We start from the raw sequence: 23,742 nt of genomic DNA on the forward strand, positions 1-23,742 counted from the left end.
TACATTGTTCAACCCAAAATGTTTGAGCCGTTCTACAATCCTCAAACACGTAAGCCTAGTCCGACACCATGAAACATTATTTTCTTTGCAAATTTTACCGGGCTTTACACTTAAGTACTTCAAAATTTTCTAGGGTGTTACATTCTCCCCAGCTTAGGATCATTCGTCCTCGAATGAGGGTAAAAACAATCCGTCATTATCATCTTATGCAACTTAGTTTGTTTTAAACCACAAACTAGCAGCCCCAAATTTGACTAACTCCCTAAATTTCCAAAAATTTCACTAGAGTTTCCTTTGTAATTAGGCTTATCCACCTATTAGAGAGACCCAAAAACACATCCTAACAACATATACATATTCCAACGACATAACATAATACAAAACAACACCAATTGTGGCCTCATAAGCAATATATTTCCAGAAAGGAACACCCTTAACGCCAATTCTTCAAATGATACAAAATTCATAAAAAGTAAGTCTTATAATTTTTTTTCCTAGATCACAACTTTATAAATACATGGTCATTCAAACAAATAAGGATACTTTTTCTTCATTTCTTGCTCATCCTGCCAAGTAGCCTCTTCAACCTGTTGGTTTCGCCACAACACTTTCACAAAGGCAATTTCTTTATTTCTCAATTTTCGGACTTGCCGATCATTAATACAAATCAGAATGTCTTCGTAAGTTAATTTCTCATTTACCTCAATAGTCTCAACCGGAATAATGAGTGTCGGATCTCCAACTACTTTCTTCAACATAGACACATGAAACACCAGGTGTACTAATGACATCTCAGGTGGTAGTTCAAGCTTGTATGCCACCTCACCGATCCTATTAATGATTTTGTACGGTATGACATACCTCAAACTCAATTTTCCTTTCTTACCAAATCGCATTAACCCTTCATGGAGGAAACTTTCAAGAAAACCCAATCGTCTTCTTGGAACTCCAAATCTCTACGACGAACATCCGAATAGTATTTCTGGCGATTCTGAGCAGTCTTCAACCGCTCCTTAATGATTTTAACTTTTTCCATGGCCTGATGCACAAGATCTACATCTCCTACCATATACAGCCTCGAACGGTGCCATTTGAATGCTAGCATGATAGCTATTGTTATATGCAAATTCTATAAGTGGTAAATGATCATCCCAGCTACCTTTGAAGTCTATAACCCAAGCGCGCAACATATCCTCAAGCGTCTGAATAGTCCGCTCTGCCTGCCCGTTAGTCTGCGGGTAAAAGGCTGTACTAAGATTCACCTGAATACCCAAACCTTACTGAATTCCAAAAATTAGCAGTGAATTGTGCCCCTCGATCAGAAATGATGGAAACTGGGGTGCCATGCAACCTGACTATTTCTTTGATATACAACTGAGCATACTGCTCCACTGTATCGGTACACTTAACCGGCAAAAAGTGTGCTGATTTTGTGAGTCGATCCACAATCACCCAAATTGAGTCAAACTTGCGCGGAGTGCGCGGTAATCCTACAACAAAGTCCATATTAATCATTTCCCACTTCCACATTGGAATTTCTATGTTCTGTGCCAACCCACCGAGCCTTTAGTATTCGACCTTCACTTGCTGACAATTTGGACATCTTGCCACGAAATCCGCCATATTATTATTCATATCATTCCACCAATAGACTTCCTTAAGATCATGATACATTTTCGTAGAACCTGGGTGCACGCAATACCTAGAAGTGTGAGCTTCAGTCATAATTCTTTCCCGGAGACCATCCACATTTGAAACACAAAGTCGCTCTTGGTACCTTAGTGTACCATCATCCATGCCAAGAGAAAAGGCCATGGTCTTATGTTTATGAATCCCCTCTTTCAACTGCACCAATAATGGATCATTGTATTGCTTCTGTTTGACTTCCACAACAAGCAATGATTCAGCCCTATTTTGCACAATTACCCCTCCTTCACTAGAGTTCGCAAGACAAACTCCCAAACTACCCAATCGGTGAACTTCCTTGGCTAATGGCCTCTAATATGCCTCCAAGTGAGCCAAACTACCCATAGATTTCTGGCTAAGAGCATCAGCCACAACATTGGCCTTTCCCGGATGATATAGATTATCAATATCGTAGTCCTTGAGTAACTCAAGCAATCTTCTCTGCCTCAGATTCAATTCCTTCTGCTTGAAAATATATTGAAGGCTCTTATGGTCCGTGAATATATCAACATGGACCCCATATAAATAATGATGCCAAATTTTCAATGCAAATACCACTGCCGCAAGTTTTAAATCATGTGTTGGATAGTTCTTCTCATGATTCTTTAGTTGCCTAGAAGCATAAGCTATCACCTTCCCATGTTGCATTAATACACACCCAATCCCAATTCTTGAAGCATTATAATATACAACAAAATCCATTTATACCCTCTGGTAGAGACAACACCGGCGCCGTAGTCAATCTTGCTTTCAATTCCTGGAAACTCTTTTCACAACCATCTGACCATTGGAACTTGATTGCCTTCTACGTCAATTTAGTCAATGGAGAGGTAAGAGTAGAAAACCCCTCCACAAACTTTCTGTAATATCCAGCTAAGCCTAAGAAACTGTGAATCTTTGTTGGAGTTATAGGCCTCGGCCAATTCTTCACAGCCGCAATTTTCTGAGGATCAACCTTAATCCCCTCACTAGCGACAAAATGACCCAAGAATGTGACAGACTCGAGCCAAAATTCGCATTTCAAAAATTTCACATACAACTGGTGTTGATACAGAGTCTGCAACACTGCCCTGAGGTGACCGACATGGTCCTCTCGATTGCGTGAATATACAAGAATATCGTCAATAAACACTATCACAAAAGAATCGAGGAATGACTAGAAAACACGATTCATAAGATCCATGAAGGCTGCTGGGGCATTTGTTAGCCCAAAAGACATCACCAGAAATTCAAAATGCCCATACCGGGTTCTAAAAGCTGTTTTCGGAACAACCCGCTCCCTGATCTTCAATTGGTGATACCCGGATCTTAAATGAATCTTGGAGAAGTACCTAGCACCTTGCAATTGATCAAACAAATCATCTATCCTTGCTAGTGGGTACTTATTCTTGATTGTGACCTTATTAAGTTGCCGATAGTCAATACACATTCTCAGTGACCCGTCTGGTGAGGCGGCGGGGCCACTTTGTGTGAAGATGGTTACAGAGGATCTCATGTTAAATCCTATAAATGTTATTGATAGCTTTTTATAAGCTTGCTATGGTTTAAACGGTTATCTATATTATTCTATTGTTGCACTAGTTAATCATATTCATCTTGTATTTCTGAATTATTAAACTAGTGTTTAGTTTTCATACTAGTACTATTCGACGGTACTAACATCCCTTTTGCCGGGGGCGCTGCATCTTTTAAATGGATATAGGTGGTTCCACAGCAGGAGATATTGATCAGTGATAGCAGTACACCTTCTTCCCAGCTGACTTGGTGAGCCCCACTTCATCCCGGGGTCATGTATCTTTTGTTCTTTGTGTATTCTGTTTGGGTTGTATAATGGTGCTGGGGAAGTTAAACTCGTGTGTTGTGCTTGAATTACTATTTCCACTTCAGATTATGAAAAATGTATTTGGAATTGAGACTTTAAAATAAAGTAACTGATGGTAAGAAATTAGTATTGCAGACATGATCACTTTATGTGCTGATTAACGAAAACATATATATTCTCACTATTCATGAATGAGTTTGGGTAGAAGGAAATCTAATAGGCTTGCTCGGCCGGGTTCACATGGTTGAGAGCTGGTTGTGCTCCTCGGTTTTGGGGCGTGACAGAATTATTGTGTGGGTTGGTTGTTGTTTTGATGAGTATAAGGGTGGAATTTCACCGTTGTTGTTATGCAGGGTATAAGGGTGGCATCTCAATGTTGTTGAATGTACGGAGTGATATGGGTGGCTATTGTGTTATTGTCCGAGCGGAGCGATAAGGGTGGCTATTATACGGTGTGATACGAGTAGCTATCAGAGTGATACGGGAGGCTAATAATATTGTCGGGGCGGAGTGATACGGGTGTCTATTATACGGAGTGACACGAGTGGCTATCAGAGTGATATGGGTTGCTAATGATATTGTCATGGCGGACTGATACGGGTGGCTATCAGAAAGATAAGGGTGGCAATGTCAGGGATGATGTGTGATAGCTTAGGGACATTGTGTTGGTGATTTTCATGTGATGGTGTGCTTTTCCTTGTGTATGTCATACACCTTACATGATTTGTTGTGTTGCTTCGATGAGCTACTCGATGTCTTTGATATTACTTGTTGACTTGGGCTACAGTAGTACATTCACACAAGCATACACCGTAGCAAGCCACTTATACTAGCTCGGGAGTATGAAACTTGACATTTATTAATCATGCCCATGTGTTATTGTATTATCGGTTTTCATGTTGATATTGAGCATGTGACCAAGCCGGGCGGATTGTGATTATGAGTCTGTGACCATGTCGGGCGGATTGTGATTGTGAGCCTATGACCATGCCGGGCGAATTGTGATTATGAGCCTGTGACCACGCCGGGCAGATTGTGAATGTGAGCCCGTGATCATGCCGAGCGGATTGAGATATTGGCACGTGAGTTGTCCGCGGGGCTGTGATTTGAAATGTGGGCACAAGATGCCGTGAGCATATGATGGTGGGTTGAGACCTGTGACTTATGATTATGAGATGAGGTATGATAGAGTGATTTCGTTGTGAAACTTGTGTTAGAACGGCTTGATTAATTGGTTATCCTTTGTGTACCTTATTTGGTTTTAACGATACTTCACAGTGTTCTTATTGCTTTACTATTTATATCACGTGTTGATTCTTGTTGCCAGATTCTGATTTATGCTTTCATTATTAACATTATATTTCTATACTGCACATGTTATTTTGTCTAGTGAGTGTCCTGACTTGTACCTCGTCACTACTCCACCGAGGTTAGTGTTTATACTTACTAGGTATCGATCGTGGTATACTAATACTACACTTCTGCACATTTTTGTGTAGATCCAGGTATTGGAGATATCAGACTCGGGTAGAGATAGCATATTGTGTACGAGGATTTAAGGTAGAGCTGCTTGGTCATCGCATTCCCTTGGAGTTCTTTCCTTTCATTGTACTGTCAGCTTGTTATTTGAATAGTATTGTATTTCGATCTTTGAGATATTTCCATGTACTTAGATAGAGTTCGTGACTTTGTATTACCAAATCTTGGGAGGTTGTTATGGTTATTACCGCGTAGGCTTATTACACTTTTGTTTCTGTATTCATATTAGACTCTGTTCCAAATTATCATTGTTAAAAATTTGCCTTATCGTTATTAGTAATCGGTTTACCTATCTTAGAGACTAGGTGTCATCACGATGTTTGCGGTGGGTTTTTGGGTCGTGACACGTCTCCTCTTGTCTTCCCTTCACTGACTATAGACTCTTTCATCCTGTCATATTTTGATTTACCGTTATCACTCATTTATCACATCTTATTCATAATGCTTCATTTACTCTCTTCTTATTCTTCTGCTAATATTTATGTCTGTCACTTTATTCTAAAAACTTCAATAAAACATTCTTTCGCTTTTAACTCCCCTTGCTTCATCCACTAGCTCATCGAGTGGTCACCTAACATTCTCTCTTAACTAGGGACGAGAGTCATACTAAGGTAAATATTTATCCATTCTAGGATTCAAGTACCTATCTTTTGAAATTGCTGTACATTCTAGTATTCATATCCAACTACACTGTTCTAAAGTGCACCACCTGGGTGTCTCACAAGGAGAACTATTACCACGCTTGTAATATCCTTCGGAAATGTCAGCTAACTCTAACCATCCATCCACCATTTTGGGTTACTCTAATCCCAGCTGGATCTTGATGTCCCATCCTTCTCTTAAACTATATATGTTAGCTCCCATATGTCATAACTGAGATGAGTGTGGTCAATTGTATATAACTTTGTTACTGTTGAAAGTAACTCAAAATGCTTATATTTCTCTGCCTGAATTGTAAATACTAATAATCTTCACTAACTGGGTACCTCGTACCCTTCTTCACCTTGCTTTTTTTACTTGTTGAAACTTATATCTACCTTCTGATTATTTTGTTGCTTTTTACCATATGGGTGGATTAGATATTCATGCTTTAGGGCTCATTATTAAGAAGCTTACACATCTTAGTACACAAATGATCTGCTAAAGACCTTACATTTACTAATGATAAGCATGATGCAAAGTCGAGTTCCTCTAACTCAACTCTTCCACAGCTACATTCAATCTCTTACCAACTGTCTTTCTGGATGTAGATATCGTTGTATTATGAATAAAATAGAATTTAGGAGTTTGAATTTTTACAACTGAGCTCTACCACATGATATAGAGTAAGAAGAAAGAGTGACAGTCCTAAATGCCCTGTAGCCTCTTGCTTATAAGTGTGATTGACAACACACCCACAAGAGTTTACTAGACATGGCTTATAGACTCCCTATGACATAACTACTCAGATACCACTATTGTCAGGACCCAAACCAATGGGCCGCGACGGGCACCGGTGCCTTAACCAACCGAGTACCAACATAATGTATCTTTCTTATCATACCATCATGGGTAAATGGGCCAGAAGGGCTATCATGATATAGCCAGAATAAAACATAATGGAATACTCGACATAGGACAACCCAACATAGAATACAAACCTACACATGTGACATACGTTCTATAAGACCAAAGTGATCACTTGTACACTCAAAGCATAGGCCGACACGGCCATACAATCTTTCATATGCATGACATTTGTCTACAAGCCTCTAAGAGTACATAAACGTCATAAATTTCTGGCCATACCAATCATTACATGTCCTAAGCATACCGACCAAATAGGCAACTCCGGAGCAAGTGGAGTGCGCCAACACCATCCGCTGAGTTGATAACCTACTAGGAGGACTGTCAACATGTCTATTGGGACTGCGGGCATGAAACGCAGTGTCCCCGGGCAAAAGGGATGTTAGTACGAATAAAGTACTAAGTATGTAAGGCATGAAAAGTAGTATATAAAAGACATGAAAGAAACATGGAGTAAAGGACTCAACCTGTACGTCTGAATAGCTCCGTGAATCAAGAAAAATTTATAGTGTCATGTATATGCGTATAAATGTCATATCATGCATAGGTATACATACGTAACATCATGAAGTCGTAGAGGGCATCCCATCATATCATATCATCAGTGGGCAAAATCATCAACGTATGCCAGCTGTTCAGGTGGTGGTACGTATATAACGCCGTAACCTTTCCCATACCCCATATACATATAAAATATAGGTATATAGTGCCATCTGATCATGGGTCAATGTACATGTATTTAAATGCAATGCATAATGAAGTAAGTCAATAAGATCTCTCGAAATGTCATAAGATCAATATGCCTTCAGATAAACTTTATCCTTATGTATTTTCTGAGACCCATGAACAGAGGATATAATAATCGGACACATGGAAAATCAAGAACATATTCCCCCTAGTACTTCTATGAATAAAGTCATTTATGAAAGTTGCGCGTTTGCTCGTTTCGTTTGTATCATATGGATCATGCCAAAAGGAAAGAAGGGATAGCCATAACATACCTTTGTCGTTTACTTAACCTCATGGAAATGGTTCAACCCGTTAGTGCTTCAATATACAACAACGATATGGAAACATTGTTAAGCTTATGGAAGCTAGACTTCAACACAAATGAGCGACTAGCTCATCTACGAGTAATTGGATAGCACCTCCCATTATTCTTTTCCTTTCCTCAAATCAAACAACAAGACCAACATGCCCAGAATGTCAACAAACATATTACATCAATATCCCACCTTAAAATCCATCGTAATACATCACCAAAATAGTCCACACAATCTCACACAACAACCTAGTGCTACTTTGCACTTTTCCATCCCTAAATTTTAGCTAGAAATTTTGAATACACTTCAATACTGACAACCAAAATATACTCAGGTTATACATACTGATTTTTAAGCCACAACACAACATAAATACAGTCTCATAGTAGTCCACAAATTACAGCAACTCAAAAGTGATTTTCATATTATTACTTCATCAATTCTTACTCTCACAACTTAGTTAAGGCACCAATAAGCTTAAAAACAACATGTCCAAGAAAATATTCACATGTGGCAACCATATAATAACATGAAACTACTCCAAACAGTCCATAATACCTCAACAACATCAACTCACTTCTCAACCCCTACTTCACAAGTCCTTCTCCAAACAACCTAGCTAGAACTTAGATAAACTCAAATAAATGAAGAAGAGATGGTTTTCTTACCTAGGTTAGATCTTGTAGGGATGAAACAATGGTAGTATCTGTTGACGGCCAATTTTGACCCTCCTTTTAAAAACTAATTTATTCATACTTAATAATTTATAATAAATACTTTAAAAGTATTTTCTATTAATGAATATCTATTTTTTATAAATTAATTAAGTACTAGTCTTAAAAAATATAGTATTAATATTATGTAATTACAAATGTATTTACTATCTTAAGATTATTAAAATAATTTTTGTATATACATTACATAGGTTTTATAATTAATTTGACGAATTAATCCTTAATTTCTAGTGAATTAGGTTATTATGCTAATATTTTGAAATTAGTGCTATAATTCAAAATATGTGTTATTTATAGATAATTGATCAAAATAATTACTAGCATATATAGTAATTATAATTTTATCACATTTTATTGAAATTATTAAATTTATTTAAATTAATTTTAAAAGGGTTAAAAACTAAAAGGCTACAATTGTAATTCCTTAATTAAACACCAGATGACCTTTTCTTAAATTATTTTAGTCCAAATACACAGCCAGTCCGAAATACACCTAGCCCAAACACTCACCTCTGTCCACTTTGGCAATCCTTGCCACTCCATGAGAAGCTATTAGAGCACACCACGTCATCCATCTCTATCACTCACAAACAAAACACAAAGACATATAGGTCGTTCATTTTCTATCAATGGCCCACGATTTTACTCTACTTTCCCCTTTAATTTTCAAAACACTCAGAGGTTTTATCTCAACCGTTTAAATCTCATGATCCAATGGCCATTAAAATTCCTTCTAAAAACCCCTAAATGCACAAAAATTTAGGGTCGTTAATCACCAGATCCAACGGTTAGTATCATAACTACTAAGCTTAACCCCCAGAGACGGCCCCCAAACATATTAACCCTAATTCATTTGCCACCTTCTCAGCCGCCCCCTTTCCTCTTTCCTTCTCTTTTCTCTCAGTCTCTCATGAATGTCAATCAACAGACCTTGCACAAATTCATACAAGGTCATGAAACCTCTCACCAAATCGTGCTCTCCTGCTTCACTATACGAGAATCCCGCTGTTATTTCCTCTTTTATCAACTAAATCCGTAACACTAACGTTCAACATCCCAAACTCGGAACATCATTCCGTCTTTGGCTTTCAAATCAAACTCATAGACCACGTTTTGTCTCTAGGTTATGAAGAAGGTTGTTCTCTTTCATTTTTTGTTGATAAATGTTTAAAACCCCAAATCCAAAAAGCCTAGACCAAATCGTGCAAGGGTTAAATCTCTTAAATCTCCTCTGTTTTGTTAAATCTACGACATGCATGGGCATATCTTAGAGCTCAATCATGCTTATTCGAGGTCCAGAGGTCAAATGCAGTGACCTCTGGACATTGAAGCTTTATCCAGCGCTCCATGCTTTCAATGGTTGACTTCTCTCCTCTCAGCTAAAAATCTTCAACGATTCTCCCTCTGTTCTCTCTGATTTTACCTGACTATGATTACATCACCAATTCATCGTCACTCTCCACTATCTTAGTTTGAAATTGGAAACCCTAAGGCCTTATATGGCACTATAAAAAGGGGTCTTCAACGCTCTCAACTAACAGACAGATATGAACACACATTAATCACACAAAAAGACATTGAGAAATTCAGGGGTTCGAATCTTAGTTTTCAAACTGTCTCCATCTCTTTTGCTGAGTTCTATTGCTGGTTTAAACTCGAGGGTTCTGGGATTTTGAATAACAAAAGAGTTCGCTTGGTTTGCTTGCCCTTAAGAAGGTCAGTATCTCTCTCATTGTTTCTCTTTTGTTCGCCTCTCTCCGAATGACACAAGTATGCCTAGATAGGTTCTGTAGATTACAATTAGTCTATATATGTTTGACATGTTGATATTCATGCTTTGTTAGTTTAATGAATTCTTATGCTTAGCTTATTCAGTTAAGAGTCTTTAACTGATAGTTGATTAAACCATAATTGATACCTGTTGATTTTTGCTCTGAGTTTTCTAACAATCTCCATGCTTAGTTTCTTATGTGTTTATGTTCAATATAACCTTCATAGTTCTCATTGACTTGCAGTAAGCTCATCTCTGTCTTGTTGCACCTCTGTTATTTTTTGTGAGCTTTTAAGTTGAGTTTAATAGCTTATAATAACTTAGATGACTTATATCCCCTTGCCTTTTAACCTTGAGTCTAAACTTGAAGTGTCTCTGCTTGTGTTTATCCAACTGTTTTTCTGAGTTACTACTATAGTCTTTTACTTTATTTAGCGATTATTGCTAAACCAATCATGCTTACCTAAACTTCATGCTTTTTCCTTCACTGATGATTTTGTTGTGATCTTCATATTGTTCTTTGCATCTTATTTGCCTTATGCTTGAGTTCATTATTTGATTATCCTAACTGAGATACATCTGAAAGTTCAACAAGTCCATATCACTTAACTAAGGTGAAAGAATCTAGATGTTTAGATACTCTCCTTCTATATAGTTGTATCTACCAACCCTGAGGGGTAATTTTTGGACTGTCACCATGATATTCTCATGATCACACCAAACTATTAAATGAATTTGTTGGAAACTATCCTGTTTGAACTAAATTGCCTGCTTTTTTTCATGAACCTTTATTGTACACATTATGTTAAGGATAAGCTTCTTTCATTTTCATATAATAGGTCATGATCTTGTTTGAATAAAGTCAACAAGTAATTACTGTATAACACAGCTTGCTTGTCCATGTAGTTGAGATGTTCATATACATGTGTAATTCAAAACTTGTACAGTATATCATTGTCCTCAATATCTTTGAGCCACTGCTGATTCTATAAAGCTTGCATGCATCTATCATCAACTTGTCTTTCATGAAAGTAGGACTCAGACATACTATTATAATGAATTTAGGAGCTGAAACATGGTCACTTCGTACTTATATACTAAGCTAAACTTATGTTTGAGTTGAATTTGTTTTGATACAATATTTTCCATTTCCTCTCTTCACTAACATGTTGATTTGATTCTGTAATTAGTTCTATAATTTGCAAAGTTTCCCTGCTTATATGAGGTCACTACCTAACTTACCCCGCCTATGTGTTGATGATTAAATATTGCAAGTTTCATATCTACAACAGTATGATATGAAACTTTCATTTTCCATCTACATATGTTCTGAAATCAGCCCTTTAGGTTTGCTTGATATGTATTCTTTACTTAGTGTCAAAAGTAATATATATTCTCTTGTGTTAGTCTGTTAAGAGGAAACAAAAAGGAAATGATTATATATTTAGATTAGAAAGAGTAAGAAGAATTGAATTTTTGTCTTATCTTTGAAATCTGGGATCCCCTCTTCTTGTTTCCTTTGATAGTTTTTGGAAACAAATTAGATACAAAAGAAAGTTCCTAGAGAGCAAGCAATTTTTTTAAAAAAAAATTTATTTTCGTTTTTTTTTTTTGTTTTTTTTTTAACTTTTTTTTTCCGCTCTTAGTATTCAAGAAATCCCCAGAATTATCAAGAACGAAACTTTGATAGAACCGCTCTGATACCACTTGATAACGACAAGGTCGGGAATCCAAACTAGAGTAAGAATTTAAAAAGTAAATGCGGAAGCAATAACAATAAGGAATTGAGCAACTAGAACTAAAGGGCAGAAAATAAAGGATATGGGAAGATTCAAGGAAAGAATTCCAAGAACTTCCAAGAACGCAAGTTCTATAGCCTTGACAAGATCAAAGCAACAACGTCTTGATTTATTGAAGAAATCAAACGCCTTTACTTAAAAGCAAATCAAAATAATAGATTCAGATCTTGACCGCTTTACGAATAACTTGAGACAACAATTAATAACTAGTATTAATCGCCTTCTAAGAATACTACAAAGGATTCAAAGATACCACAATAGAGAAGTAATCTTACTACCTTGAACTATGAACTAGTAAAGGTTGAATGATAAATCTCAAAGCACAAGTAACAAAGGTTCAAAAGAACTCTCAAAGTATGATATACTTAATCAATAATGAAGTGTCTCAATGAATGAGAAGAACTCCTTATTTATAGGAGTACTAAGGCACAAAAAGTCCTTAAAATTAGGTAGGGTGGTTTCTAAGGCATAAAAAGTCATTACAATTAGGTAGGGTGATTGCTAAGGAGTAAGAAAAGTTATTACAATTAGGTGGGGGGCGGCCAAATCCCTTTGGGGCAGATTTGGACCTTAAAACTACTAGTTTGGGCCATTGATTTGGACTCCAATTGGGCTCCCTTTGAAACACCCCATTTTAGACCTCTTTTAAGCTCATTTTGAGCCCCTTTGGTGGACTTCAAGGGTTGATTTGGTGGTCCAATCTTCCTCCTCTTGGACTTCAATTTGGATCACCAAATAATTATAAAACTTAGATAATTCATCTACTTTGGGCTTGAGCTCTTCCTCTACAATTAAAAGCTTCTTCATTTGCCATTGAAGTCCAGCAACCTTAGAGTGCAACTCTTTAGTTTGAGATCTTGTAAATGGCCTTGGAGCTTCCAAAACTCTATCCTTGTCCTTGATGCTATCATTTAGTTAGTATTCGCAATTCTCTTGCAATATAGCCCATGGCCAAAGTATGACATTATATGTTCAGAGTCCCTTAGTCGCAAGTTGGTATGCAAGGATAGGTGAGGCACCGGGTGCCGGTCTCGCCCCCCAGGTTCGAGGCGTAACAAAAGTGGTATCAAAGCAGTTCTGTCCTAGGAAGTCTACAAGCCGTGTCTAGTAGAGTCTTGTTTATGGGTGTGTTGTGTACCACACTTAAAAGCAGGAAGCTACAGGGAATTTAGGACCGTCACTCTTTCTTCTTACTCTAGATCATTTGGTAGAGCTAAGTTGTAAGAACTCAATTTCCTAAACTCTATCTTATTCGTAATACAACGATACCTACATCCAGAAAGACGGTTGGTAAGAGAGATAGCTGTGGAATAATTGAGTCGGAGGAACTCGATTTTGTATCATGCTTATGATGAGTAAATGTAAAGTTTTCAGTCGAACATGTGTGTAAGCTTCTTGATAAGGAGCCTTAAGGTAAGAATATCCACTTTTATGATTAAAAAAATAATAATGTGATATTCAGAAGATAGGTACATGTTTAAACAAGTAATAGAAGCAAGATAAATAAGGGTAGGAGGCGCCCAGTTAATGAAGATTATTAATATTTACAATTCAAGCAGAGAAAGATAAGCATTTTGAGTTACCTTCAATTGTAACAGAGTTATGTATAATTGGCCACACCCATCTCAGTTATGCCCTATGGGGGCTAATAGGTGTAGTTTAAGAAAGGGACAGGACATCAGGATCTGACTGGGGTTAGAGTAATCCAAAATGGTGAATAGATTGTTTGTGTTAGTTGACATTTTCGAAGGATATTACAAATATGCTAATAGATCTCCTTGCGAGCTACCCAGATGGTGCACTGTAGAATATTGCAATTAGATGTGAATACTAGCATGATCAAAAAAATTCAGAAGATAGGCACTGAAAGGCTGGAAGGGATAAATATTACCTTAGTATGGATCCCGTCCCTAGTAGAGCGAGGACGTTGAGTAACCCGAAAAGCCGATGAATGAAGCAAGGGGAGCTGAAAGCAAAAGAATGTCTTGTTGAAGTTTTCACAAGAAATGGATAGGCAGAAATATTAGCAGGGAAATGATAAGAGAGATAACGAAGCATTATGAGTAAAATGTGATGCATGGATGACAACGGATGATCAAAAAGATGACTGTATTACAAGGTCCATAGTCAGGTGAAGGAAGAGACGAGAGGTGATAGGCCTTAAGACAACAAAAGAGTATAGGCCATACAATCATATCCTCATTTTGAGAAAAACATTTGTGACTCTAACGTGATTACCAAAAGTAAACGTTAGACCCCAGAGTAATCGAAATCAGTATGGAATGGTCTAGAATGAATGCGATAAAAATGAGAAAGGGATGAAATTGCACTTATTCAAATCCTACAGATATGCTACGATTCCAGAACATTATGCAAACACGACATCAAGGAAAGAAAGTAAAGGTTCCTGCCTGGGATATTATTGATAAATAAGGAGTCAGTGTGAGAGGTAAGTTAAGAAAAAGGAAATAAACCAAGAAAGATTTTGCGGGATATTGATATGAGAATGGGTCAGCGAGTAATTAGTAATTGATTCAGGAAGAGCCTAGTCATGGCTAGAGAAGAGGTTACCGACAAATGAGCAGATCATGCAAGATGAACATAGTGAACCCCAACATGGGGAATTCAGGCTCGCAGATATGACATCGGAACCCTTGAGAAATATTCAGATAAGAGTTGGGGTAGTTAAAGGTATCGTATGAGTATTATGAAAATAAAAGAGAATGCCACTAGGAAGATAGTCAAAACTTCAGTTCAGAAGCAACCGCACGAGCACAAGTGCACAGAGGTATGTAACTACGGATATTTATAGACGAGTAAGAACATTGAAAACTTCTTCGGGTATACAATATAACAAGCTCGCAACATTACAAAAGTCAGAGGGTCCTCCCTAAGTACTACAATGAAAGACTAACTGAGGAAGTATGGAGGAAGGCTTCAACCTAGGCTTCAACCTAAGCTTAGTGACCTAAAGAGGAAGTGATCTTATAACAATATTCTCACAACAACGTTGTATGCACTCCATAAGAAAGTGGCACCTACCGTGGCTAATGGACAGAAAGTAAAAATCAGAAGTGATATTCAAAATTATATGAGTTGTATGGAATTCCAAGATGTATGGTCACTAAGATAAGTTAAGTATGCACGCAACAAGTGGCAGAACAACCAGGAAAAGCAATTGCTTGCAAAGAAAGTTGAGAAGGAACGAAAAGAATTATTCAATTAATGATCCAAATTTAGTTACGCTATGAACACACTTAAGAGTTCGGAGTATTATCTATGCAGCATATATGTTGACATTCATAGAAGACTCCAGTATAAGTTAAAAGAAAGAATTGAGCCCAGGGCATAGACAAAGGATTGAATTGTTAGAAGATTGTATCATGGATATTCCATAGCGCCAATGAAAGGCTAAAGTAATAACTAATACCAGGAGCCGCAGATCGGAAGATAGATTAGTCCTACATGAAGGCTGATCAGAAGGAAGAGGAAACTAAAGAGTTTAATCAACTAAGTAAATCAGGAGTCTGATTACTAGACCCAGAGAATTATAGAAATCATGATTGAGAACATAGCAGAATCAATCTTAATATCAGATGTGCAAGAGAGATAGCACAACAACCATATTCTATAACGGCTCTACGATAAAGCCAATTAAAAATGTACCAGCCTTATGAGAAGTCAGTATGAAGCTCCCACCGGATTGCGTATGCGCCAGAGGTTCAAGTATTATAATAGAGTTTCGAGTTGTTGATGTAAATCATACCTATGTGGAAGTGGGGTTATGAAAGAGATAGAAGATATGATGCGAGATTTTAAGGTAAGCAAGGTTTAAGATGAACAACGTATGAGATACTCAGGTGCAGAAGGTTGTGATTAATCCATACTTCAGATAGAGGGCTAGAAGCGTTGGGATTCAGTATCCAGGAATGATAGCGGTGTCATTAGTGGCATATCTTCCAGCCTATGGTTTCTAGGCACCGAGAGATCTATTCAAGAGAGTAAAGAAGAATTGGAGACGATACGATGTCTTGCTTGATGTTCCAGAATACCACAAGAAAATCTATGGTGCAAGGAAGTTGAAGAAAGGTTGCGAGTAGTATAAATGGATATGTATGGGTCGCAAGCTAAAGTATGATAGAGCGACAAGGTTTTAGGAAGACAAGAGTACGGACAAAAAAAAGGGTAAGTGGGAAGGCAACGAGAAACGGATGAGTCCTCGAGATTAAGCCCATGAAAACAAGATAGCTGATAGCTTCTCTAAGTTATAGAAAGCTCAGTATAGCCTGAATGAACTCAAAGGAATCTAAGACTAATAGCATTTGGAAGAGATGGAATGCTTACCTGGTAGTAGAATAAAGGTGTAATTGTGATAGATAAAGGATGACGGTTGAGCCTTCGATTGAGTAATGATTTGAAGAGGATTTCATGGATTGTACGGAATTAAAATACCCACGTAAGGTGAATCACATTGGGATGCTATAAAATATGATTATTGAAGTACAGTATCGCCCCTAAGTGGATCAGGAAAATCACTTCAAATATTCTTCGATGCAACATAAGTCCTAGTGGCAATGTATTACGTAAGAAGTTTCAAGTTATCAGTGGTATATTGTAGATCAATATTGAGGCGAATCATAATGGATAGACAAAAGTCACAAAGTATGAGCTGAGATTAGGTCGTCATTCTTAAGATGAACAGTAATGAGGAAGCATTAAAAGACTTAGCTTTATACATATAGGATAAGCAACGAGAGAAACTTGGAGTTTGGTCGCAGACCTCAGTAACAATAAATCGAAGTAAGAGTTATGGTATAGTATGGCCTACTTAGATGTAGTAAAGCTAATGACACCAAGAGGGACAGCTTGACATAATTTTGTATATGTTCACAAAGTGAGGCCTAGAGATTGGCTAAGAGCTAGAGGAAAGTCGTGGTATAAGAAAGAGGACTAAAAGGGGGAATGCCCTGGCTTTGGATTTATTCAAAGAACAGTTGCCTAAATGACAAGGAGAATATTAAAGTATTTGCAATAACTATGGGTTATGAGAATGATAAGTGCATCAATCAACATTCGAAGACGAAATTTTCAAAAGGGGGGAGTAATGTTACACTCCATATTTTTTGTACGTGAAAGTACGCCATAAATAAATTAATGAAAGCTCGGAAATGAGATGTTACATCCCGCATTTTTGTACGTTAAAGTTTCGTTATAAGTTAATCGATGTAAGCTCGGGAATGAGATTATTTTGGGATTATAAGTATTATGCTATTTCAAACAAGGGATAAGTAAATTCGTGAAGGTGAGAGGGTAAGAAAATCGAGGAAAATGATTTTCGTTGAAATTTGACAATTTGGGATAAAATACGGTCCGAGCTATAATACCTGATATTTATGGACTAGTGCCATACAAGGTACCACATGACCATAATAGTAAGGTGTACAAAGTGTGTTAAAAGTGAGTAGTATTTTAAGTAATTTGTGATAATTATTAATTATGTGGATAATTGGGTAATTATTGGATTAGTGGGGAATTAACTAGTTAATTAAGAAAATGAGTGGATAAGCTTAAGAATCCCAAACGTGGAAGCAACATATGATCATTTAAGTGACTCTTAAGTCACATTGAAAGGTGGCAAAATTGGAAGAATTATTAGTGGCCAAGTCATGCATAAGTGGGGCCCACAACCCACAAAATTATAAGAGATCTTCCTAAGTTAGTAAGTTCGATGTTGATGTCTCTATAACGTGAGAAATGAAGGCTTCAGCAAATTAAAACAAATCGTTTGCATCTTAATAACGTAATGTTCTTGAAACAAAATTCAAAACAAGATCTCTTAGCATCTTAGCAACGTGAGGTGTTGTAATTTTAAGGGAGTACGGTGCAATCTTTCTCAAGAATATCATACGGATTCTTCCCTACTCTGATCTTGCCGATTACATATTGTTGCAATTGACGTGTATTAAAGGGATTGTCAAGAGAAGAGGCTTAGGTATGTTAAGGCTAAGTCATTCCTTCATTTTGGCATGATCTCGTAATTACAGGTGTTTGATAACGAGGCATAAAGAGAAGTTCATACTCCCAAATTTATATACATCATCCTAGTCTCAAAAATTACAGTATTCTCCTTATCGGGACTTCATATTTAATTGAGTATTGTCTTCTACCAGTCAAGAGAGCAGAGAGCCTATATATACAGTATTACAGTATTTTCATTACCATCGAGCTATAATCAATGGGCAGGCCCCTATTTGGCAACATCTGATCAGATGGTAAGTCATATACCAAGCCTACTATGGCCGAACGCCTATGAGCGAACCCAGCATGGTCGAGATACACAGCCTAGTATGGCCGAGTGACTATGAGCGAGCCTACTATGGCAGAGAAGTTATATATACTGTGTCTTATAAGGCCGGACAACTATTTTACTTACTATATTGAGAGAGTTGAGTCAACTACTATACTGTGTCTTATAAGGCCGGACAACAAGTTACTTTCAGTTATTATATTATCAGCTCAGTTTTAGCTTTTAGTATATTGCCTAAAATTGGTACATTATTTCGTAATGACGTCTCTTTTCATGGGGCGCTGCATTTCATGTGTGCAGGTTCAAACAGACAGACGGGTAGACCTCCTCATTAGGTATTGCCCGAGTTCGGCTTGATCGGTAAGCTCCATGCCCTTCAGAGTTGTCGGGTCTAGAGATTTATGTACATCTTGTGTATATATACATATGATATGAGTAGGTCGGGGCCCTGTTCCGATTACAGTATATCCATCAGTAGAGGCTTGTAGACATATGCTGTCAGTTAGTGCAGTATTTTGGGCTTGTAGGCCTTTTATGTATATTTTGTTGGTTTGCAGTTGTAGTAGTTATGACGGCCTTGTCGGCCCAGCATTATATTGATGTTTAGTCAGCATCCACAATTGTCTTGCAATGTGGCCCATGGCCAAAGTATGGCCTTATATGTTCAGAGTCCCATAGTCGCACGTTGGTACGCAGGGATAGGTGAGGCACCACGTGCCGGTCTCGCCCCCCAGGTTCGGGGCGTGACACCAATCCTAACAACATATATATAATCTGATGAAGGAATATAACATGAAAACAACACAAACTGTGGCCTCATAGGCAAAATATATTACCAGAAAAAGAACAACCTTAGCATAAGTTGTACAAATGATACGTAATTCATAAGGAGCAATTTCGTAGAACGATTACATAGTTATTCAAACAAATAAGGGTACTTCTTCTTCATTTCTTCATCGGCCTCCCATGTGGCCTCTTCAACCTGCTAGTTTCGCCATAACACTTTTCACGGAGGCAATTTCTTTATTTCTCAACTTTCGGACTTGCCGATCAATAATAGAAATTGGAATCTCTTCATAGGTCAATTCCTCATTAACCTCAATAGTCTCTACCGGAATAATGAGCGTCGGGTCTCCAACTACTTTCTTCAACATAGACACATGAAATACCGGGTGCACTAATGACATCTCATGTGGTAGCTCAAGCTTGTATGCCACCTCACCAATCCTCTGAATGATTCTATACGGACCAACATACCTCGGACTCAATTTTCCTTTCTTACCCAAATGCATTACACCATTCATGGGGGAAACCTTCAAGAATACCCAATCATCTTCTTTGAACTCCAAATCCATACGAAGAACATCCGAATAGGACTTCTGATGACTTTGAGTAATTTTCAACTGCTCCTTAATGATCTTAACTTTTTCTATAGCCTGATGCACGAGGTCTGGCCCTATCAACTCTGCTTCCCCAATTTCAAACCACCCAATGGGAGATCTACATCTCCTACCATATAAAGCCTCGAACGGTGCCATCTGAATGCTAGCATGATAGCTATTGTTGTAGGCAAATTCTTTGAGTGGAAAATGATCATCCCAGCTACCTTTGAAGTCTAGAACGCAAGCGCACAACATATCCTCAAGTGTCTGAATAGTCCGTTCTGCCCTCCCGCCAGTCTGCGGGTGAAAGGCTGTACTAGGATTCACCTGAGTACCCAAACCTTTCTGAAATTTCTTCCCAAAATTAGACGTGAACTTTGCCCCCAGATCATAAATGATAGAAACTGGAGTGCCATGCAACCTGACTATTTCTTTGATATACAACTAAGCGTATTGTTCCGTTATGTCGGTAGCCTTAACTGGCAATAAGTGTACTGGTTTCGTGAAACGACCCACAATCACCCAAATCAAGTCAAACTTATGAGAAGTGTGAGGTAGTCCTACCACAAAGTTCATATTAATCATTTCCCACTTCCACATTGGAATTTCTATATTCTGTGCCAACCCACCAGGCCGTTGCTGTTCGGCCTTCACTTGCTGACAATTCGGACAACTCGCCACAAAGTCCGCTACATTCCTCTTCATGTCATTCCACCAATAGAATTCATTAAGATCATGATACATCTTTGTAGAGCCCGAGTGCACGAAATACCTAGAAGTGTGAGCCTCGGTGATGATTCTTTCCCGGAGACCATCTACATTTGAAACACATAACCGCCCTTACTACCTTAGTGTACCATTATCCATTCCAAGAGAAAAGGCCATGGTCTTATATTTATGAATCCCCTCTTTCAGTTGTGCCAACAATTGATCGTTGTATTGCTTCTCCTTGACCTTCACAACGAGTGATGATTCAGCCCTATTTTGCACAATCACCCCTCCTTCACTAGAGTCCGCAAGACGAACTCATTAACTAGCCAATCAGTGAACTTCCTTGGCCAATGGCCTTTGATATACCTCCAAGTGTGCTAAACTACCCATAGATTTCCGACTAAGAGCATCCGCCACAACATTAGCCTTCCCTCGATGATATAGAATATCAATGTCATAGTCCTTGAGTAACTCAAGCCATCTTCTCTGCCTCAGATTCAATTCCTTCTGCTTGAAAATATATTGAAGGCTCTTATGGTCCGTGAATATATCCACATGGACCCCATATAAATAATGAAGCCAAATTTTCAATGCAAATACCAGCGACGCAAGTTCTAAATCATGTGTTGGATAGTTCGTTTCATGATTCTCGAGTTGCGTAGAAGCATAAGCTATCACCTTGCCATGTTGCATTAATACACATCCAAGCCCGATCCTTGAAGCATCATAATACACCACAAACCCATCTATATCTACTGGTAGGATCAACACCGATGATGTAGTCAATCTTGATTTCAACTCTTAGAAACTCCTTTCACAAGCATCTAACCATTGGAACTTAATTGCCTTCTGCGTCAATTTAGTCAACGGAGAGGCAAGAGTAGAAAACCCCTCCATAAACTTTCTGTAATACCCCGCTAAGCCTAAGAAACTACGAATATCTATTGGAGTTGTAGACCTCGGCCAATTTTTCACAGCTGCAATTTTCTGAGGATCAACCTTAATTCATTCACTAGAGACGATATGACCCAAGAATGTGACAGATTCAAGCCAAAATTCACACTTTGAAAACTTTGCATATAACTAGTGTTGATTTATGGTTTGTAGAATTACCCTGAGATGATCGGCATGGTCCTCTCGATTGCGTGAATATACAAGGATATCATCAATAAACACTACCACAAAAGAATCGAGGAATGGGTTGAAAACTCGGTTCATAAGATCCATGAAAGTTTCCGGGGCATTTGTTAGCCCAAAAGACATTACCAGAAATTCAAAGTGCCCATACCGGGTTCTGAAAGTTATTTTCCGAACAACATGCTTCCTGATATTTAATTGGTGATACCCAGATCGTAAATCAATCTTGGAAAAATACTTAGCACCCTACAACAGGTCAAACAAGTCATCTATCCTTGGTACTGGGCACTTATTCTTGATTGTGACCTTGTTAAGCTGCCGATAGTCGATACATATTCGTAGTCACCCATCCTTCTTCCTTACAAAGAGAACCAGTGCACCCCAAGGCGACACACTCGGCCGGATGAAACCCTTATCTAATAAATCATTCAATTGTTCCTTTAGTTCTTTCAATTCTGCTGGTGCCATCCTATAGGGTGGAATAGATATAGGTTGTGTGTCTGACATCACATCAATCCTAAAATCGATCTCCCAGTCTAGGGGAATCCCAGGGAGCTTATCCGGAAAGACTCTTAAAAATTCATTCACAACAGGCACAAACTCAAGTGTAGCTGCCTCGACATCGGTGTCCGTAACTCGGACCAAATGGTAGATACATCCCTTGTTAATCGTCTTCGTGGCCTTAAGGTAAGAAATAAACCTACCCTTCGGCACCACATCATCCCCCTTCCCCTCAATAACTGGCTCATTTGGAATTTCAAACCAAACGGTCCTGGTTCGGCAATCAAGCTTGGCAAAATATGAATAAAGCCAGTCCATCCCCATTATTAATTACATCAAAATCGACCATCCCTAATTCGATGAGATCGGCCATGGTGTCCTGACCACGCAACGTGACAACAAAATCCCTATAAACCCGTGTGGCCAAAATAGACTCACCAACCAGAGTAGATACAGAGAACAGCTCATGAAGATGTTCCGGTTCTATCCCAAATTCCATAGCAACATAAGGAGTGACATATGAAAAAGTGGAACCGGGATCGATAAGAGCATATACACCATGGGATTGGATAGACAGTATACTTGTGAAAATATTTGGAGAAGCCTCTGAATCGTGACGCCTCCACATATCATAAAATTTCCTAGGTCCTCCTGGATTTTGTGCACCACCGCTAGCTACACCACGCCCTGCGGGTGCTGAGGTGCCTCGAGCTGGAGGTGTTGTGGATGTAGTAGCTGCAGAATTAGCTGGTTGCGCTGTACCTCTGCCCATGATCCGACGGGACGAGCGGCAATCCCTCTGAATGTGACCCCTCACACTGCACCCATAGCATATAGGTAGGTCCACAAAGCAGGCCCCGAAGTGCATCCTCCCACACTTAGGGCATGGTAGCCTCCGCTGCTGCTGAATTCTTCCGTCGGGCTGACCCTGCTGGTGGGGTCCCCTGTTGCCCTGACTGGGTCCAGATAACTGTGCACTCATCGAAGACTGAGCGAATGATTGTGATGGTCCTGATGACCCTATCCTGAATGCCGACCTACCACCACCACCACCAGAAGAACACCAAAGTTGTCCGTGGACTGGGCCTTGCTGCTACTTTGACGCTCCATTATATTCTTCAATTTGCGTGTCTCTATGGCTTGAACAAATGCCACCATCTTACCATAGTTCATATCGGAGTTCAAGGTAGCTGTAGCAGCCTCATTAATAACCAATGGGCTAAGGCCATGTACAAACCGGCGCACCCTAGCCTCCATAGTGGGCAACATGTGAATAGCATACTTGGACAGGCACGTGAACTCCATATGGTACTCCAACACATTCATACTACCCTGCTTCAGGTTTTCAAACTCAGCGGCACAGACCGCCTTAGTCTCGGCATGCAAGAAATGATCCATAAAGGCATCAGTAAACTCACTCCATCTCGCTGGAGGGTTTCCCCCCTCACGGGACTCCTCCCACATTTCAAACCAAGAATAGGACACCCCTTTCAGGCGGTAGGAGGGCAACTCCTCTCCCTTTGTCTCAGTAGCGTGCATAACTCGGAGAGTCTTGTGCATCTCATCGATAAATTTCTGGGGGTCCTCCTCAGGATCAGTACCTGTGAACACTGGAGGATCCAACTGGAGAAATCTATTTAACCTAGAACTAGCAGAATCCCCTGGATGACTGGAAGGAGTGGGTGCAACATTTGATCTTCGGGACTGGGAGGCCACTATCAGAGCCAACATCTATATGGCTCCC

General features: G+C 38.8%; 2 protein-coding genes across 2 annotated transcripts; both read right to left on the minus strand.

Moving 5' to 3' along the window:
* Positions 1–21,839: 21,839 nt before the first annotated feature.
* On the minus strand, positions 21,840–22,322 carry LOC138899941 (uncharacterized). The gene has a single exon (XM_070186642.1). The coding sequence runs from the start codon at positions 22,320–22,322 to the stop codon at positions 21,840–21,842; it is 483 nt and encodes a 160-aa protein (XP_070042743.1).
* A 696-nt stretch (positions 22,323–23,018) lies between these two features.
* On the minus strand, positions 23,019–23,729 carry LOC138899942 (uncharacterized). The gene is made up of 2 exons (XM_070186643.1): positions 23,364–23,729; positions 23,019–23,279 (listed from the first exon to the last, which is right to left on the minus strand). The coding sequence occupies exons 1-2, from the start codon at positions 23,727–23,729 to the stop codon at positions 23,019–23,021; spliced, it is 627 nt and encodes a 208-aa protein (XP_070042744.1).
* Between the last annotated feature and the right edge of the window lie 13 nt (positions 23,730–23,742).

Source organism: Nicotiana tomentosiformis, chromosome 10 (genome assembly GCF_000390325.3).
Source record: "Nicotiana tomentosiformis chromosome 10, ASM39032v3, whole genome shotgun sequence".
Lineage (NCBI taxonomy): Eukaryota > Viridiplantae > Streptophyta > Magnoliopsida > Solanales > Solanaceae > Nicotiana > Nicotiana tomentosiformis.

What these genes read in the sequence shown, in the direction of transcription:
- LOC138899941 (XM_070186642.1), bottom strand. Translation starts at nt 22,322, where the DNA reads ATGGGGATGGACTGGCTTTATTCATATTTTGCCAAGCTTGATTGCCGA.
- LOC138899942 (XM_070186643.1), bottom strand. Translation starts at nt 23,729, where the DNA reads ATGTTGGCTCTGATAGTGGCCTCCCAGTCCCGAAGATCAAATGTTGCA. An exon ending in TGCATGCCGAGACTAAGGCG is followed by an intron (nt 23,280 to 23,363) that starts GTCTGTGCCGCT and finishes TGCCTGTCCAAG; the next exon opens with TATGCTATTCACATGTTGCC.